This window comes from Protopterus annectens, chromosome 1.part2, assembly GCF_019279795.1.
Source record: "Protopterus annectens isolate FY-2018-M chromosome 1.part2, PAN1.0, whole genome shotgun sequence".
Classification (NCBI taxonomy): Eukaryota; Metazoa; Chordata; order Ceratodontiformes; family Protopteridae; genus Protopterus; species Protopterus annectens.
This window is the reverse complement of record NC_056727.1, coordinates 726,081,661-726,103,083: the sequence shown is the minus strand read 5'-3', so window position 1 is coordinate 726,103,083 and position 21,423 is coordinate 726,081,661. Positions and strand designations below refer to the sequence as shown.

The window sequence follows — 21,423 nt, the reverse complement described above, 5'->3', positions numbered from 1 at the left end:
TCAAGATCTGAAACTGAAAGAGGTGAGTGTATCTTCTGAGATGGTAATTATTTCAGAGAAACAGGAACTGAAAACATTGACTTATAGAATGGCAGATTATTCTTATTGCTGGGTGTATCAGGGCATATGTTTACTAATGTAAATAGTGTAGCAGTCACCTCATACTGACAGTGTTGACACACCTCTTATGGTCTAGTCCACTCATATTAATAACTATTTAATTTGTAATTATAGTAAATTTTAGTGTCAGTTGAGTACATAATCAGTTTAGGCCTCACTTGCCTGTACTTCCTCACTTTAGGTTAGTATTCCACGGATGGATATGACTTTGTCTGAGTTGCAGGAAATGGCTGCTCGACAGCAGCAACAGATTGAAATTCAGCAGCAGCATTTATCTACAAAGGTAGGTTTGTTAAGTTATGATTGACTGGCCAGAGGAAGAGCTGTATTTTATGATAGAAAAATGTTGGCCATGTGACTGGACTAACCATGAGTTGTGCTGACTTCAGATGTTTGATAATATTAGATGTTGCTTCAGGGAGGGTCATTGTATCAGTAAACAAGAACATTTGATGTTCTTCGTGTTTCACTGTTAGTCATTACATTTGGGTAATCTGCTGGCAGGTTGCCCTCAGTCGGCCTGAATTCCAAAGTCTTGGGTCCTGCGTCAGTTGCTGTCTCCTCTTCCGTGACATCAGAGGTATAAAACATGCAGCCGACGCCATTTTCTTTAGTCTTCCTTGCCGCGCGGTGCCCGAAGCAGTAGCATTTCGCAAGTGCCGGTCGGCCGACTACTGAAATATTCGAGTTTGAGTTTCAGAACCGAAGTCTTCACTGAAACTAAGTACCCCATTGGGGAAACTTTTTTCTTGCTTTTTACCGATGTCAGAAAAAGTTAATAATTGTATTACTTGTGGGAAGCAAATACCTCATAAGGATTTCCGTTTATACTGTATTCCTTGCCTAGGCCCTGATCACAATGTACCTGGCTGTCGGTTTTGTGCTAGATTTAACCAACGCACTATTAAGCATCAGTATATTTTTCTATCAAAGTATTTTGGAAACATTTAACTACCCAGAAATGTCGTCGGATAGCAATCCGATTACCGGAGTACATAAAAAACGCAAAGAAAAGGACAGAGAAAGGCAGTTGAGATCCAAAACTGACGAAGCTTCTCCTAAGCCAGTCATCTGTACTCAGTGAGGCGCTTTCGCAGTCCCTGATACCCGCTACCTTCGAGTCACAGGCCTTTACCGACACCCATGTAGAGTCCAGCATGCCGCAAGGTACTCAAGGTATTGGACCGACGGATGCATCTCCCTTGGATGGGTCCGGAGCCTCTGAGCAGGCACCGGCTTCTGAGGGTGTATTCAGACCTCAACATTTGTATGTCAAACCAGCGACAGCTGCAAAACCAAAGACAAAAACAACTTCTAAAACTAAAAAACCGACGCATGAGCCACGTGCACAGGCCTCTATGCCTAAAAAACAGATTATCAAAATGGTTAAAGACCTTATTACCTTGATCAAGGGTACTCATCCCCTTCCTGATAAGAGGCCTAGGCAAGACACTGATTATGAATCTTCAGATTAGGTTTCTATTTCTTCTGATTCCTCTTCTGATCAGGAATTATCTATACCTCCCTATGAGGATTCCGATGCTGAGGAGTCTATTCCATCTGCATCTCTTCCTGAGGATTATTCATTTGGAGAAACCTTGCATACTTTGAGGGAGCATTTTCACTGGGAGAGTCAAGACTTCTCAGAATCAAAAAAGAGACTCCTGGATTTCCTCCTTCTCCCTCAGCACAGGCCTTTAGCCATTCCCCCTGTTTTAGACATTGTGGAAAATGTGTTTTCGGAGTCAGGCTTGACCCCTGACTCCTTTCCTCCGGCTCCCAGTAAGCCTGACCGATATTACAGGGTCCCTGACTCTCATAAATTTTTATTTAGAAACCCTGCTGCTGATCCTGAAACTATTTCACAGGGTCCAAAGGGAGTTAAGGCCTCAACAGCAAAAAATCCTACCCCCTCTGACAGAGATTCAAGGGCACTGGACAGATGGGGGGAAAAAAGGTTTATACAGCTGCAACCTTGGCAATCGGGGCCTTAAACTGTCAATTTCATATGCTTAAGTACCAACAACATGTTATGGGATTGCTGAAACAGAAAATGATGTTGATTTCAGAATGTGCAGAAAATAAAGAATTGCAGGAATTATTGCATGCAGCTGAACAAGTTGGAAATCATACTTTGCAATGTGGTTTTGATTCCTTAGAGGCCTCCTGCAGGGCCGCAGTTACTGGATCTGTGATTAGGAGGCATGCCTGGTTAAAGGAACACAATTTGCCTGATCATGTTAAAGCTAAATTGCTAGATGCACCTTTACAGCATAATTCTCTGTTTGGTGTTAAGGCAGAAGAGGTTTTAAAGAAAATGGAAGACAAAGCTAAATCTATGCAAACTGTTAGACTTCTTACAAGTGCAGCCACCAAGATTCAGTAGACACTGGCCTACAAAAAATTGGTCCTTTCCTGTGTCAGACAGAGCCCAAAGTGGCAAATCCAGATGCCCTAAGGGTTCCAGATACCAGGCACAAGATTCATACAGGTCAAAGCAATGGGGCGCTTCCACCTCCAAATCTGGAGGATATAAAGTGCAAACCTACAGAAAGCAATCCCAATGCCTTCCCTCTGCCTACACCAAGCACTTATCTTTTGGCAGCACTCATAGGGGGAAAATTAGCACTTTTTGCTCAAAATTGGCAGTTAATAACCCAGGACAAGTGGGTACTAAACATCGTATCACAGGGATACAGATTCCATTTCCACACTCTGCCAATGGCACATGGCTGGCCAGATCTGCCAAAAAATCAATGGGCATAGGCACAGAAACGTCCTTCATGGATATGGGGGCCATTCAGACAGACGGTGCCAGAACAGGAAAAAGGACAAGGTTTTTACTTGACTGTTCTTGGTACCCAGAAAGGACAACGCCTGGCGGCCAATACTGGATTTATCAATTTTGAACACATACCTGGACATTCCAAAATTCAAAATGCTGACTTTGCAGCAGCTTCTGCCCATGCTGGGCAAGAATGCTTGGCTGGTGACTTTAGACCTAAAAGAGGCATACCTGCATGTCCCAATAAGACAATCGTGCAGAAGATACCTCAGATTCAAGGCTGGCCTAATGCATTACCAATTCTCTGCAATGCCCTTTGGCTTATCTACTGCACCCAGGGTCTTTACAAAGTGCCTGGCACCAGTAATTGCATTTTGCAAACAGAGGTATACAAATATATCCTTACTTGGACGACTGTCTCATTCAAGCAGAGGACAAGGACATTATTCTCTGATCTGATGAAGTCTTGCACTCAAGACGAAAGCGCTTAACCTGCCTGTTATCTGAAAAGTTATTAAAGAAGCTTGTTGCTAACTGATGTGTCTGGACTCTCGCTCCTTTCCTGTGGTCGAGTTTTTTATAATTACTATTTATCATTTTGGCTCATTCAAGCAGAGAACAAGGACACTCTTCTTTGACACCTGGCGTTTGTGAAAAGGCTTCTAACATGCCTAGGGTACACAGTAAACGAAAAGAAATCACAACTGGTACCCTCTCAAAAGATAACGTTCCTGGGTGCAAGCTTGAATACAACTGCCCAGATGGCTTACCTCACGACAAGCAAAGGCAACTGACTACTTACTTCAAACTGATGGCAACAAAAACCCAGTCTTCTGCAAGACAAATTCTGCAGGCTCTGGGCTACATGGCATCCTGCATCCTAATGATTCCATATGCAAGACTTCATATGAGGAAACTTCAATGGTACCTAAAATGTTTATGGAGTCAACATTCTCACAGTCTGGAAACGATGATTCCTCTCATTCCCTGCCTGCAACAGGAGTTTCTATGGTGGGCAAAGGCATGTCACCAAAACATGGGACGGCCATTCACTCTACCCCCTGCCAGCCAAACCATAACAACAGACACATCAGATTATGTCTGTGGAGCCCACATGGCAGGAAGATGCATTCAGTGCATATGGTCACCAAAACAAATGCATCTACATATCAACTAGAAAGAGATGCTAGCTGTTCAAATGCCCTAACAGCCTTCAAGGACTTGCTTCATCCAGGACAACTACTGATAAAGACGGACAACACCACAGTCGTGTGGTATATAAACAAGCAAGGGGGCACACACTCATACCCCCTTTGCAGATTAGCCATGGCACTGTGGAACACAGCTTTGACCTACCAAATGCATCTTCAAGCTCATAACCAAATTCAACCACAAACTGCTTGTCGAAAAAAACGAGAAGGAAGTAACGCCAATAAAGAGAATTGCAGCTGCCCAAGAACCTCCACACTCACAATATTTCTTAAATGCAAGATAAACACCACCAAAGCGTGCCGGATAATCCTTTATTGACCTAGGTTTCGTTCATCCACGAACTTCATCAGAATACAATCTAACATTCATTCATTGCATATTTATATCATTCTACTCATTCTTAATTGATTAATTATCTCAAATTCCCTCCTTTTTTACATGACTTATTTAAAGGGGTAATGCTACTTATTATTAAAAGAACTTTCATTACATCATACTTTTGCATTTTTTACCTTCTCAATCTTATATATACATATTAAAATATAAAATAAAAATAACATATATAATCTCTTAAAATTTATAATATCAAAAAAACTGTTTGTGTGTGTGTGTATATGTGTATGTTAAAGGGTAAATATATGTAATGGTTTATAATTACATCCACATGCCCTCATTTTTGTATCCCAACTCCCCATTCACGTACAGTTTAGTTTAATCAATTCAAACATTATAAAGTAAACTTACATAATTAAATTCAATACACTATATGTACTATGATGTGCATATTATAAGTTGTTTATTCTGTCAATTTATATAAGTGTCAAATGTCCATTGCTTATTAGCTTGGCAATATTTATAACTTATGCATACTTAACATCTTTTTTATATATATGTATGCATATTCATAAATCATTAATGCCACCCTGATCACTAATGTCCATTATTTCTGTACCAGCAACAATGGATACCCATAATGCATTAGTGTCGACAAACCTCTTATTCATCCATAAGACATGTCCTAAATGCAAACATTACAGTATGTTCATAACTTTATACTCCATTTATATTGTTTATTCTTAATACAGGCAAGATTGTTAAATACTCATTTAATCCTGGACTAGCATATGAATTTAATCCTATTTGCCATTTTAGCTCTTCCATATCTAAATGATACTTTGTAATTCTTCCTTGTGGGTCATGTTGTATTTGATTGATAACACAAAATTTAAATGAATGATTATTATTTTCTATAATGTGTCTTGCTAAAGCGTTAGTAGTTTTTTGATGGTGTATATCTAGTAAATGTTCTTTAATTCGATCCCTAAAGTGCCTATTAGTTTTTCCTACATAAAACGCTTTACATTGTTGACATAAAGCCAAATAGATAACATTTTTAGTGTAACAATTATAGTGTCCATTGATATTAATTTTACTGTCATTCACAAACAGTACATTATTTGTTTGATGTATATGTCTACATATGATACATCTCCCACATTTATAATTCCCTTTGTGTCTATTCATATTCATATCTGTAATGTTATTATGTTCCAACAACTTTTTAAATGATGGATTCTTTTTATATACAAATTTTAATGGTCCATGAAAAAATTCTTTCCATATGTTGTTATTTATTATTAATTCCCAATTTTTTCTAATAATAAATTCTATATGTTTATAAGAATCATTATAAGTAGTAATGAAAAAAGGAGTGTTGTTATGCTTCTTGTTATAATCATTATTAGATGTATCATTATTTATTAGTAAATTGTTACTGCCAGATACCAAAATAGATGTATATATACCTTTGTGTCTTTTTTCCTTCACTTCATGACATATTTGTTCACAAAAACTTTCCGGATATCCTCTATTAATAAACAATTCAATGATGTATTGTAGTTCACGATGAAAATCTTTTTCATCACTGACCATCCTGGCAGCCCTGACCATCTGTCCCTTAACAATCGCCTTTTTCTGATGGTCAGGGTGCCAGCTGTCAAAATGTAAATAGGCATTTGAAAATGTAGCCTTTCTGTGAATCTTGGTTTTCAAATTTTTTTGTTTTTTCATCATATATGATGTTTATATCCAAATATGTTATATTATTCTTACTATATTGATGAGTAAATTTCAAAAATCTTACCGTTGTGTTAATATATTCCAGAAAGGATTTTAAAGTATTTTCATCGTGATTCCAAATAATAAAAATATCATCAATGTATCTAGTATACATCTGTATATGTTGGTGATATACTGACTGAAACAAATAGTTGTTTTCCCAGTAACTCATGATTAAGTTGGCATACATCGGGGCACATGGTGCCCCCATGGCTATTCCGCTTGTTTGTTGATAATAGCTGCCTTCAAAAAATAAATAATTATTTTTGGGGACCATTTCCATCAAATTAATTAGTGTATTAATTTTCTCTTGTTCGTATAATAGTTTTGCACAGGCCGATCTTTTCAATAAGACGGACCACAGTAATATTGATCCATTACAACAAAGTTACGTACAACTGCATGATAATCATAGCAATGATAGTGTCAGTAGATTGAATGATAAAACAACACAAATAGACATTGACACTAGTGATAGTACATATAAGCAAAACTACAACAATGACGACATTGAGTTGAATAAGATTAGTGGTACTATAAGTTTGGCATGTAATGAGAATGTAAGTTTGATATATAATGACAATTTAGGCAATTGCACAACTTCATATAATACTGCGGAGAAGTCATTTCCAGAATCTACACATTATAAAGTAAATAATGAATTAATGAATCTTAGCACATATGAATATGATGAAATCATGTGCAATAAGAATGAGAGTGCGGATATAAATTTAAAACAGATAGAATCAAAATATGCACAAGCAAACTATCAGGAAAATAACTATGAAGTCAATTTTTTTATAGACAGTAACCCAGATATATATATTTTAAGCAATAAGGATGTACAACATGATGGTAATGAAAGTAATGTGATTATTGAATTTGATAGTAATGTACGGGCAAGTTTGCATAATCCTGTGATAGTGACTAACAACAACAAAGACTTTAGGGTCTTTAATTATTCTAGCTTCAATATAAAAAGGGAGCATGTTGAATTACTTGCTAAGGGATTTAGTTTTGTCCCTTGTAAAAAAGGAAATATAGTGGAATCTATTATTGATTTAAAATTATTCACAAGAAAATTAAATTTAAAAATATTTTTTCAAAATGAAACGGATATTTTCAATGAACAAAATAAGACCTTTACTAAACCTAGTACCTTTAATCCACCCATGAATCAAGATATAAATATGTTTGAAAAAATTAGTGAACATGAAATGAGAAGATTTCATAAAACATATAGAAATCAAATGCATTCTAATATGACACGAGAAGAACAACTTTTGTTGAATGAAATAAGTAAAAATACTAAGATAAGAATTATGAGGCCTGATAAAGGTAATGGTATGGTCATACTTGATAGCAATGACTACAGCAGTTATATGACCAACATGTTATTGGGTGACACCTATGAAGAAGTAAGCAAAAATCAGGTTAATATAGCCTTTAAGAGAATAGATACAACAATGGATGATATGCTATATCAGGGAGAAATATCAGAAAAAGAACATGACTATTTTCAAAATGCACACCCAATAATTAGTGGTATCTTTGAAGGCCTAAACAATCTACAATTTCGACCTATAGTAGATGGAAAAAGAAGTAAAACTTGTTACATCAGTCATTATTTGGATTACCATTTCAAAGAAAGCATGACAAAATTTAAATATATTACAAAAGATTCATGGGATTTTTTGGATAGATTAAATAAAATCAAAATAGAAAAAGAATGTATATTTGTCACAATTGATGTCTGCAATCTCTACACATGCATCCCAAATGATATAGGTTTAATATGGCTAGAAGAGCAATTGTTTGAAACAAAATTATACGAACAAGAGAAAATTAATACACTAATTAATTTGATGGAAATGGTCCTCAAAAATAATTATTTATTTTTTGAAGGCAGCTATTATCAACAAACAAGCGGAATAGCCATGGGGGCACCATGTGCCCCGATGTATGCCAACTTAATCATGAGTTACTGGGAAAACAACTATTTGTTTCAGTCAGTATATCACCAACATATACAGATGTATACTAGATACATTGATGATATTTTTATTATTTGGAATCACGATGAAAATACTTTAAAATCCTTTCTGGAATATATTAACACAACGGTAAGATTTTTGAAATTTACTCATCAATATAGTAAGAATAATATAACATATTTGGATATAAACATCATATATGATGAAAAAACAAAAAATTTGAAAACCAAGATTCACAGAAAGGCTACATTTTCAAATGCCTATTTACATTTTGACAGCTGGCACCCTGACCATCAGAAAAAGGCGATTGTTAAGGGACAGATGGTCAGGGCTGCCAGGATGGTCAGTGATGAAAAAGATTTTCATCGTGAACTACAATACATCATTGAATTGTTTATTAATAGAGGATATCCGGAAAGTTTTTGTGAACAAATATGTCATGAAGTGAAGGAAAAAAGACACAAAGGTATATATACATCTATTTTGGTATCTGGCAGTAACAATTTACTAATAAATAATGATACATCTAATAATGATTATAACAAGAAGCATAACAACACTCCTTTTTTCATTACTACTTATAATGATTCTTATAAACATATAGAATTTATTATTAGAAAAAATTGGGAATTAATAATAAATAACAACATATGGAAAGAATTTTTTCATGGACCATTAAAATTTGTATATAAAAAGAATCCATCATTTAAAAAGTTGTTGGAACATAATAACATTACAGATATGAATATGAATAGACACAAAGGGAATTATAAATGTGGGAGATGTATCATATGTAGACATATACATCAAACAAATAATGTACTGTTTGTGAATGACAGTAAAATTAATATCAATGGACACTATAATTGTTACACTAAAAATGTTATCTATTTGGCTTTATGTCAACAATGTAAAGCGTTTTATGTAGGAAAAACTAATAGGCACTTTAGGGATCGAATTAAAGAACATTTACTAGATATACACCATCAAAAAACTACTAACGCTTTAGCAAGACACATTATAGAAAATAATAATCATTCATTTAAATTTTGTGTTATCAATCAAATACAACATGACCCACAAGGAAGAATTACAAAGTATCATTTAGATATGGAAGAGCTAAAATGGCAAATAGGATTAAATTTATATGCTAGTCCAGGATTAAATGAGTATTTAACAATCTTGCCTGTATTAAGAATAAACAATATAAATGGAGTATAAAGTTATGAACATACTGTAATGTTTGCATTTAGGACATGTCTTATGGATGAATAAGAGGTTTGTCGACACTAATGCATTATGGGTATCCATTGTTGCTGGTACAGAAATAATGGACATTAGTGATCAGGGTGGCATTAATGATTTATGAATATGCATACATATATATAAAAAAGATGTTAAGTATGCATAAGTTATAAATATTGCCAAGCTAATAAGCAATGGACATTTGACACTTATATAAATTGACAGAATAAACAACTTATAATATGCACATCATAGTACATATAGTGTATTGAATTTAATTATGTAAGTTTACTTTATAATGTTTGAATTGATTAAACTAAACTGTACGTGAATGGGGAGTTGGGATACAAAAATGAGGGCATGTGGATGTAATTATAAACCATTACATATATTTACCCTTTAACATACACATATACACACACACAAACAATAAATTTTAAGAGATTATATATGTTATTTTTATTTTATATTTTAATATGTATATATAAGATTGAGAAGGTAAAAAATGCAAAAGTATGATGTAATGAAAGTTCTTTTAATAATAAGTAGCATTACCCCTTTAAATAAGTCATGTAAAAAAGGAGGGAATTTGAGATAATTAATCAATTAAGAATGAGTAGAATGATATAAATATGCAATGAATGAATGTTAGATTGTATTCTGATGAAGTTCGTGGATGAACGAAACCTAGGTCAATAAAGGATTATCCGGCACGCTTTGGTGGTGTTTATCTTGCATTTAAGAAATATTGTGAGTGTGGAGGTTCTTGGGCAGCTGCAATTCTCTTTATTGGCGTTACTTCCTTCTCGTTTTTTTCGACATCTTCAAGCTCAGTTTCTGCCAGGAAAACAAAATACTCTGGCAGATGATTTAAGCAGAAACCTTATGGATCCTCACAAGTGGAAACTAAATCCATGAGTCTTCAGCATGATAGCACAGAAATGGGGAAGCCCAGACATAGATCTGTTTACCTCTCCTCAAAATTATCAATTGAAAAGATTCTGCTCAAGGACTTATCACAGACAAGCATGGAAAGTGGACGCTCTATCCTTCAGTTGGAAAAACCTGTCAGTTTGCGCCTTTCCTCCTCTGCCTCTACTCCCCAAGGTCCTCCTAAAAGTCAGACAAGAGAAACCAAAGATGTTACTAATTGCCCCGGACTGGCCCCGCCAGTACTGGTACTCAGTCCTAAGGAACTTGTCTCAATACCCAGCTTGGACCTTGCCTCAAAGACCACAACTACTGTCCCAGCAAAACAATCAGATCCTGCACAATCAACTACAGACTCTGAACCTGGCAGCATGGCTGATCATGTAGTCATACAAACAAAACCTCTTAGTAAAGCTGTGATGGATGTCATTTTGGAAGCCAGAAGGCCTAGTACTAGAAAATCTTTATTCTGACAAATGGAAGAGATTCTGTGCTTGGAATCGAGCACAAGGAACCGATACAGCAGAACCAAATATTCCTCAGATATTGCAATACTTAACTGAAATGCTTGACAAAGGCCTATCTTTCTCATCAATTAAAATCCATGCCTCTGCCATTTCGGCTCATTACAATACAAAGCCAGCAGTCTTTTCTCATCCTTTACTAAAGCAGTATCTTAGAGGAGCCAAAAATGTAAGGCCTCCTAGAAGATCACCATTGCCTGCACGGAACCTCAATTATGTGTTGGAAAAGCTCACCCTGCCTCCATTTGAACCAGCTGCTACAGCTGATATAAAGTTCTTATCATGGAAAACAGCTCTGCTACTAGCAATTACTTCAGCAAGAAGAGTTTCAGAGCTACAGGCCCTCATGGCTGTAGAGCCTTTTATCATATTTTACCCAGACAGGGTATCTCTGAGGACAAATCCTACTTTTATGCCTAAGGTGGTTTCCAGTGTGGCTGTTAACCAAGCAATTCATCTGCCAACCTTTTATCCAAATCCGCAGAACAAGGGGGAGAGAATTCTGCATTCCTTGGACGTGCACAGACAGCCTAGATTCTACTTGAGCAGGACTAAAGCTCTAAGAAAAACTGAGCACTTACTAGTGACATATGCTGCAGGATCAGAAGGCAAGGATATTTCAAAGCAGACAATTTCAAAGTGGATAAGCCACTGCATCCGTTTCTGCTACTTACACCATGGTAAACCTGTGCCCAAGGGCAATAGGTCTCATTCTACCAGAGCTGCAGCTACTTCAGCAGCCTTTCTAAGGGGAGTACCAACCAAAGACATTCTAGAGGCTGCTACTTGGAGTTCTGTTCACACCTTTACAAAGCATTATCATTTGCCTCTCTACTCTAAATCCAGGGCAGGCTTTGCCACTGCAGTTCTGCAGGGCCTTATATCTGCTCCTAATGCTGTTTAGCTCCAGCCTCCCAACCATAGCTTTGGGATTCTACCCAAATGTAATGACTGCAACAGTGAAACAAGAAGAACATAGTACAGATGTGTACACTTACATAAATGTAGATGTTCAAGTATATTCACTGTTGCAGTCCAGGTTACCCTCCCGCCATCCCCCTGTCATTCTGGAGTTTATCTTTCCTTCTCTATCTTCTACAACCTATGTGGTGTATTTGCTTGTAGATGAAGGTAAAGTTTATATTGATGCATGTGTGTGTGTATGTGTGTATATATATATATATATATATATGTATATATGTATATATATGTATATATATGTATGTATGTGTATATATATATATATATATGTATATATATATATATATATATATATATATGTATATATATATATATATATATATATATATATTTTTTTGCTACCTTTTTGGGTGCACCTGACATCGGGGGCAAGAAAAACTAAAGAGAATGGCGTCGGCTGCATGTTTTATACCCCCGGACGACCTGACGTCATGGAAGAGGAGACAGCAACCAATGCAGGACCCAAGACTTTGGAATTCAGGCCGACCGAGGGCAACCTGACCACAGATTACCCAAATGTAATTACTGCAACAGTGAATACACTCAAACATCTGCATTTATGGTAAGTGTACAACGGTACTGTTTACATATTGGTGAAGCTGCATCCGTTTTGATCGTATCTACCACAGCTGTCAGATTCCCTTGTATAATTCAATGCTCATTTTGTACCAGGAGTGGTAGTGACATCTTTTTTACATGTAGTCCACATGTAAACAGCGTTGGCTTCCATTTTGATCGTTTCTCTTTTCTTCCAGACTTTGTCACTTTACTATGATTTCTAAAACTGCAGAAGTCCATCGTTCACTGACTTGCTCTCTCACTCTGCCTTTTCTTGGCAAGTGGTTTTCATTTCTTTATGACTACTCATTGAGATTATTTTCCACCTCTTATCAAGATGGCAGTATTTTCCACATAGATCTGTTAAGTGAACTTTTTGTTGTAGAGAAATTGCCCTAAAAGCTTTCACCTTGAGTGCTTATTCTTTATAGACATGGCTTATAATGTACTAAAAACATTTCATGAATTTACAAAAATGTAACTTTTAGGCTGTCTTGTCTCACTAAGAGTTCAGAATTTGAGAAGCTTTTTAAGATATTACAAACCTAGAAATCGTATAAAAAGGCATCCTTTATTAGTTCTTTAAATAATAATAAACATTTCTTTTCTTTTGTCTTTTTAGCTCTCCCTTTATTTTTTTTCTTTTTGCTTTATTTTCCTTGTCATTATGACCCATTCATTCTCTCTCTCTCTCTCTCCAGCTGGCTGCATGCACATTGGCTGTCGTCCCTAGTTGGAGCAGATACTGTATTTTTGCCCTATACCTGACTTCCCTACCCTCTATGCAATATATACAGTGACATCAGTGCAGACTGTGCTTTTGTACATCTATACTGACACTTCTACTGTAGATGATCTGCCTGTATATCCTCCAGATTACCAGTTCTGCTGTGATTAGAACCTCTGGCCTCACACAGGGGATGTAATGCAGCACAAAAATGCCCCCCCCCAATTAAAAGGAGGAAGCGAGAAAGTGGATTTACTCTACTTCTTCACCTTCCAGAATTGTAATGCTTGGCCTCCTCGTTGTATGAACAAAAAAGCAGTGGTACAAAAGGCCAGAAAAATGCAAGCTTTCTTTGAGTTCCAGCAAGAAAACAGCTTCTCTGCACACAGGCAGAGACTTGTATGCTAGTCACAAAGACTTGCAGAAAAGTGTTCTGTCTTAACTAGCTGGCACCATTAGAGATGCCATAATCAGGGCTCATCTCCTTTCTTTGGACATGTACTTGCTTATGATGCAAGTTAGCAAGTTGGACTGATAAAAGTAACTAGTTCACTGCCTATGCATGCATTCAAATGAAAATGAATGACAAGAAGATCCCCAAAACAATTACCCATGTGTAACTTGATGTCAGAAAGAAAAACACTAGAGTAAAACGTGTGTATGCTAATGTGACAGATGGTAAGAAAAGCCCAAAACCATGAACTGTAGGGCAAACCCAGCACCAGACCATGTAGGTTTGGATGCAGCCATTCCATGTAAAAGTCTGCAAATAATTTAGTGCAATAAAAACAGTTCTAACAGTGCAACAACATGGCTGCACAGAGAATAGTCCAATCACATTTCAAAAAAACTAAATAAGTAAGCAAACAGATGCCTGTTGTACTCAGAAACACAGCACAGCAGGCCACTACATCTCCCATCATATGTTGCTTTTTCAGCCAATGCAGCAGGTCCACAACACTGTTCAGAACAGTATGAAAACAAAAGGTGCCACACAGAAGCAGTACTGTGACACAAAGTTACAGGAGATAGAGTACTCACAGATATATGGAAGGAAAAGCAGCAGCAAATTGAAGTAAAGGTGTGTATGTATGTTTCCCTTTCTTCACTGTTGTGTGACATTGCTGTTGGCATATAAAAGTTGGGAGCTGAGGGGTTTCCTTCCCACATGGTGGGTGCAGGGGTCTTTGCCCTCCCCAAAGCTTTTGTTGTTGTTTGCTGAATGTGTCTTTCAGTGAATATGTTTCACACTTTTTGTCTAAAGGGAAATGTTGTGCAGTACTTTGTGAATCCCTAGAGACTATGCGTGCTTTTGTTGTAACAATTACTCCCCCCCCCCCCCCCGCACAATAATTCATGTTATGCCACAGATGTGCATGACCCCTGTCTCCCGTTCTGGCACCACTGTCCCCAGCTCCATATGCTATATTCCCTGATGCTCTTAACTGTACTCCTGACTTAGAGAAGGCATCTTGACCTAATTCACAAAGGGGTCCCACTGTATCCAGAAAGTACCTCTCTCTTAACAGCCTAGAGATCCACTGATGTTCCTGAAGCACGCACCTTATTTGCAGCAGAAGGGTCAGAGTACACTTCTCTGGGTAGCTCACAGGTGAGGGAGGTATACATCTTTCTGTATTAGTTGAGCAAGCAGGGCCCTGTCTGTATGGCATATGAAGCCTTCAGTGAATGAATTTCTCTATAATTTTCAAATGACCAGTGACTTGTACTTGACAGTCTTGGAAAGCTGTAGGTAGTAGCTCTTCATTGGTAGTACCCATCAATTTCCAAGTAGCACAAGGTTTACTGGATTGTTTAGTAGTGAAAAGTTAGAAGCAGCTGTCCCCTTCCTCTGTTTTTGAAGGGTCTGAGAGTGGTCTCTCCCTCATCAGTATTGTCAACACCAAAAATGTCCACTCATCCGCAGTCTGTTATAAACACTTTAGTTGGCAGCACTTCAGTTTTATCCATGATAATGCAAGTGTAAAGACCATGTCTGCTGTAAGGACTTCAGAATCGCAAACAACGTACTGTGTATGCATGTTCTATAGTATGATTATTACCCGCGCTTTTCCAGTATGTTCAGGAAGTACCACAAAGAAGGAAAGGAAAGAACACACACTCCACTTTTGTCATAATAAAGGAAGAGGAAGAATTTATTGTGTACCGAATTTATTTCTATGTGGACTCGGATTTAAACAGTGTATCTGAAGTAGTTAACTTCATTTTATCTGCAAACTGTGGGTATACGGATCCGTATGCGATCCGAGCCAGCAACTTTTTTTCTAGCATCTGCTCCAAGCTCCAAGCTCCTCCCCTTACCCACAATGCCCTACCATCTCCTATCTTCCCTCAGATCTCGTTTGCCGCGCCAGTAGTGCTCTTGCTCTGAGCTCAGGGGATAGTAAGTGTTATTAATACTTAAATCTATTGTGTGTCTGAGTGATTTTTTTCCCTTCCTCCCCTTGTTTAGTGTATCGCTTGTTCGTCGGTTTAAAAAAAAAAAAAAAATGTTTTGTTAACTTGGTAGAGTAGTTGTTAGGCCTGCCCTTCCCCTACCTGTGTTTGTGTGTGTTTTCTTTCTGGTAGGTAGTATTTTTTTTGGGTGCAGGACCATGGCTAATCAGCCAAAATTTGTTTTCAAGAAATGTAATGTGTGTGGCCATATGCTCTCCCTGGCTGATGGTCACACTCTGTGTGAGGTTTGCTTGGGAGTGGCACATTTGTCCACTCAATGTGCTTTCTGCACCGGGTTCAGTCAGAGGGCCCTTTTATATCGGAAGGCCAAGTTAGTAGCCAAAGGGCTTCTCCCAGCTTCCATGCTGGAATCTGCCACGGCCTCGGTTTCTAGTGCTCAACCTCCCACCCAGACAGGGACTTGACCTCCCTCTTCTCCTTCTGGTGATGGGTCTAATAAAGACAAATCTACAGTCAGCGTGGCTGACAAGGAAAAAGACAAAGAAAGGCGCAGAGAGGATAGGGACAAGAGAAAGGACAGACATCGCAAGAGATCCCTGGGCAGGGAGGTCTTTCTTAGTCCCCCTTCTAAGGCCATGAGGCCTGGTTCTCCAAGGCTCCAGTCTCCTCGTTTCTCACCAGAGTCATTGGAACATTCGGACCCGAGGCCTTCCTCCCCATTGTGCAGACCAGCCAGATCCGAGTCTGTGGCCTCTTCGAGGTCGACTCGGAGTTTATCGGACATGGACAGGATGATGCGGAGATTCATTCAGACCCAAATACAGATGGGAGTCTTGCCAGGCCCCTCTCTCTCTGGAGGGGGGACCTCCATGCCTTTTTTCTGCCCCATCTCACCTTCCCCGAGCCATGCTTTGGCTTCAGGGCTCTTGGATCCGAGAATTTTCAGAGCTGGTAGCTCGGCGCTGATTGTTCCTCCAACCTCGACTCCGGCTGTTACCTTGAGTTCCTTGGATCCGATTTGTTCGGATCCGAGCGAGACTCAGAGCCGCGGATAGGGAGTTGGACCCGAGGGAATGGATTCTTCGGCTCCGACCTTATCGGATCCGACCCGTTTCCTCGGACTTCAGGCTACCCTTGCTTCTGCTCCTGTCCCCACTTTGGATCCGGGGAGGGCGTCTTCCTTGCTGGGTGCTAAGGAGGTCCGCTCCCCCTCGGCCTTCAAAGTGGTGGAGAGGGTTCTTTCCCAGGGATTGAAACCCCAGCCCATCCCCTCGGATTCCACCCAGGCCCCCCTGGATTTGGCGACGACTGCCTTCATCCTGTCTTAGGGACAGCCCGTGCCAGAGGATCCCCAGGTTAATTTCCCTGAGGAACCCCCTGCAGCTCACAAATCCCCTTCTGAGAGTCCCACTGAAGAGGGTCACCGTAAGCACAAGTGCAAAAGGAGGCACTTGGACTCCTCCGAGTCCACTACGGACACTGACTTAGATGAAGGAGAAGGTTCCCCCAGGTCACCTCCCGAAGATGTCTCCTTTGGAGAATCATGGAGATCTCCTGCCAGAGGGGAGGTTGGTCAGCCCCAAAACCTTCTGGGGATGAGTCAGTGTTCCTGGAGGCCTTTGACATGGGCCCATCTACTTCCTGGGTGTCCCTGCCAGCGGACCCCTTGGTGGACCTTATCACCACGTGGGCATGGAAGGAGCCTGACACCGTAGAGCCCATCCCCAAATGCCCTGACAAAATTTTATCTCCCCCTTCTGACAGACAACCTTGGTCAAAAGGAGCCCCAGTTAATGCTATGTTGGTTGCAGCGGTCACAAAGAAGGAACTAGCACAGGAGAGTTCCTCAGTCCACCCACCAGACAAGGAGTCCAGGTCGGTGGATAGGTTTGGGAAGCGCGTCTGTTCCTCAGCGACCTTTTCAATCCGTGCGCTGAATTATTTGGCACATGTGATCTGGCTTCAGCGAGACCTTGCTTTGGAATTCGCTGAGTCTCCCCCAGAGTCTTTATCGCCACAGGACAGACAGTTGTTCTCTGTGAAAATGTCTACTCTGAAGTCAGTCTCAAACACGTCTATGCGGCTCCTTTCCCATGCCATGGAAGGAGCAGCTAGGGTAGATGGGACAGGCATAGCCATGAGGCGTCATGCCTGGCTCAGGTTGTGTCAGTTCGTGGGCCCTTTCAAGGCGTTGTTTATCAATGCTCCCTACGACGGTTCTTCCCTTTTTGGGAAGACAGTACATGACACTTGTCCAGAGCGAAAAGGATGGGAAGACTTTGTCTGCCATCGGGATCCACTTCTCTAACCCTCAGCGGTCCTTCTCTAGGAATCAGAGAGGGCAGAAGAACATGTGGTTCCGAAAATCTGTTTTCCCGGGATTCTCAGGACAACTATTCCCCCAGAAGCAGAGGGGGACAGGAGCGATGCCGACCCAGAGGTAGAGGGGGTCCCAGGAATTTTGGGTGCAGGGAACCTTTTTCTGATGGACCCGGTCAGCAGCCCTGAGGGGTTGCCCGACTGTCCTACTCAGGAGGCAGTCGGGTGAAGATTGTCCTTACACCCAGCGGCATGGGAATCCATTACGACACATCGCTGGGTGTTACAGATAATATCCAGAGGTTACACTATCCCATTTGTTGCCCCTCCAAATATTCCAAAACACCTCCCGGATGTTCCACCCGCTCACAGGGAGGCCACAACTCTAGAGGTTTCAAAGCTGCTTCTCAAACGAGCCATTGAACAGGTTTCCCCCGATCAGGCATCTATTCAAGGTTCTTTTTGGTGCCAAAAAAGGAGGGGGACCTCAGGCCCATTCTAGACCTGTCAACTTTAGACCTGTCTGTAGCCAAACAGAAATTCCAGATGGTCACCCTTCAGTCCTTTCTACCTCATCTCTGAGAGTGCGACTGGATGTGCTCGTTAGACCTCCAGGATGCTTACTACCACATCAAAATACACAGAAGCTCCAGGAGGTTTCTGCGCTTCCAGCTGGGAGCCAGTCATTTTCAGTTCAGAGCCCTACCCTGTGGTCTCACCACAGCCTCCAGGGTGTTCACCAAGGTAATGGCAGTTGTAGGGGCTCACCTGAGGCTTCAGGGTATTCAGGTGTTTCCATACCTGGACGACTGGCTCTTTGCTGCGCCCAACAAGCATCACCTGTGTCTGGCCTGAGATTACTTCATTCGGTTACCAGATCTACTGGGAATTACAGTCAATGTTCAGAAATCCCATTTGCAACCAGTACAAGTTCTAGACTTCATTGGGGCATGGCTAGACACTTTTGCAGATGAAGGCATTCTTAACTCCAGACAGGATCTTACACCTCAGGTGCCACATAGCGAACTCCAAGTCTCCAAAGGCGAGCGAGGTTCTCCGGGCTCTGGGCTCCATGGCTGCCTCCATATCGATGCTCCCTTGTGCGCGCCTTCATGTGTGGGTTCTTCAATGGACATTGGCTGTTCAGTGGTCTTGGCTAGATCTGCCCATGGAATTTCCGATCAAGATCAGTCACTTCTGCAGGACGTCTCTTCTTTGGTGGTTAAGTTCACCGGAGATATCAGAAGGACGCCCCTTCGCGTCATCTCCAGTCCAAGCCACAGTGACCACGGACGCCTCCCAACTCGGGTGGAAGGGGACACTGTTTAGGAAGTACAGTCCAAGGCACGTGGTCCCAGTCAGAGACCAAGTTGCACATAAATGGTTTTAGAGATGAGGGCAGTGCTTTTAGAGTTGGAAGCCTTTCACACTGTCCTTCCTCTCGGATTGATTGCAGTTCAGTCAGACAGCATGTCGGTTGTCTGGTATATCAACAAGCAGGGAGGAACCAGATCCTACCCCCATGTCGTGAGGCCTTGAGAGTGTGGGAATGGCTGATCTACACCAGTTGGTTTCTGATAGCAACGCACATCCCGGGGTGCTCCAGCATTTTAGCGGACAGATTGAGTTGGGCTATTCTGATGCCATACGAGTGGTCTCTGAAACAGTCCGTAACGGAGTAGATCTTTCTTGCATGGGGTCAGCCTTGCTGCGATCTCTTCGCATCTCCTTCCAACGTGAAGTGCAGTGAGTTCTTCGCTCTGATTCCCTCACCAGGGGAAGTCCCCAGAGACGCTCTAGTCCATGCTTGGCCCCCCGGGCTTCTGTATGCTTATTCACCATTGCCACTCATTCCGAAGTTTCTTCAGAAAGCTTGCTGACTGCGGTGCAAAGTTATCCTCATTGTCCCGTTCTGGCCTCATCAGGTTTGGTTCCCATTCCTTTGGTCTCATCTCTTAGCTCCCCCGTGGGTTCTGGATCCCTGCCCGGATCTAATCTCCCATCCATCGAGGGCCTGTCCGCCCAATCTGGGCAGCCTCAAGCTGACAGCCTGGTTGCTCCAGTTCTGTTGATTGCCAGGACTCCCGGTCTTTCATCCTCGGTAAAATCCATTCTGGTGGCTTCTCTTAAAGATTCCACTAGGAAACTTTATCGCAGTAAATGGAAGCGCTTTTCCATTTGGGCCTCACAGAGAAAACTAGATCCCTTTACAGCCCCTGTTTCAGCGGTGTTGGATTTCCTTTCTGGCATTTTTCAGCAAGGAGCTAGTTCCTCCACAGTGAAAGTACAATTGGCAGCCGTTTCTAATTTTCATGTTGGTGAAGACAACATTGCCTAAGCCTCCTCTAGGTTGTGTAAGGCTTTTCTTAAAGGTACTTTTCCGTTACGTCCACCTGTCAAGGATTCAGTGCCTCCTTGGGACCTTACCTTTGTTTTACAGGCATTGGTGGCTCCTCCGTTCGAACCTGCAACTTCAGTGGATTTGAAATTTTTGTCCTGGAAGACCACTTTCCTAGTTGCCATTACATCTGCTAGGAAAGTTTCTGAGCTTCAAGCTTTGTCTGCCATGCCTCCGTATTTGGTCTTCCACAAGGATAGGGTCTCTCTCCGTACTAATCCTTCCTTCTTACCCAAAGTGGCATCTGAAGCAAACATAAACCAGTCCATTAATCTGCCCATTTTTTTCTGTAGCTTCTAAAATAAGGGTGAATACAAACTTCATTTGTTAGATGTTCATAGACAGCTTTGTTTTTATCTTCATAGAACAAAGTCTCTGCAAGACTGACCAGTTGTTTGTTTCCTTTTCCAAAGTATTTCTGGGAAAAGCTATTTCCAAAGCTTCTTTGGCCAGATGGATCACTCTTTGCATTTCACATGCCTACAAAGCAAAAGGTTGATCTCCTTCTGGTATTGTTAAGGCTCACTCTACCAGGTCCATGGCGACTTCTGCTGCCTTTTGGTCCAGGGTGCCTTTGGACGACATTTGTGCAGCAGCGATCTGGGCCAATTCACATACCTTCATTTCCCATTACAAATTAGATCTGATTTCTAGGGGTAGAGCATCCTTTGGCTCTGCGGTGCTCAGGAATATCCTTCCATAAGGGCCTCCCAGGATTGGAGTAGCTGGGGACTCTGTCCCACAGGTTGCAGATAAAATGAAGTGAACTACTTCAGATAAAGAAGTTATGTACTCACCATAACGTTCCATCTGAGTAGTTATACTTCATTTTTCTGAAACATTCCCTCCCTCCGTCCCCGGACCTTGTCCTGTCTTTTCAGGTTTGGTTCATTGGGCTGAGTTGCTTGTGCTTTTAGTTTCAGCAAACTCAATCTGAGGGAAGATAGGAGATGGTAGGGCATTATGGGTAAGGGGAGGAGCTCGGAGCTTGGAGCAGATGCTAGAAAAAAAGTTGCTGGCACGGATCCGTATACCCACAGGTTGCAGAAGAATGAAGTATAACTACTCAGATGGAACATTATGGTGAGTACATA

At 40.7% G+C, this 21,423-nt stretch overlaps 1 protein-coding gene across 1 annotated transcript in view; it reads left to right on the top strand.

Moving 5' to 3' along the window:
* The window catches only part of TP53BP2 (tumor protein p53 binding protein 2), a gene marked incomplete in the record, with an annotated part of 1,836,298 nt that overhangs the window by 295,833 nt on the left and 1,519,042 nt on the right, over positions 1–21,423 (top strand). Inside the window, 1 exon segment of the mRNA XM_044060198.1 lies at positions 302–403. Within this exon segment, the coding sequence (XP_043916133.1) occupies positions 302–403 (102 nt within the window).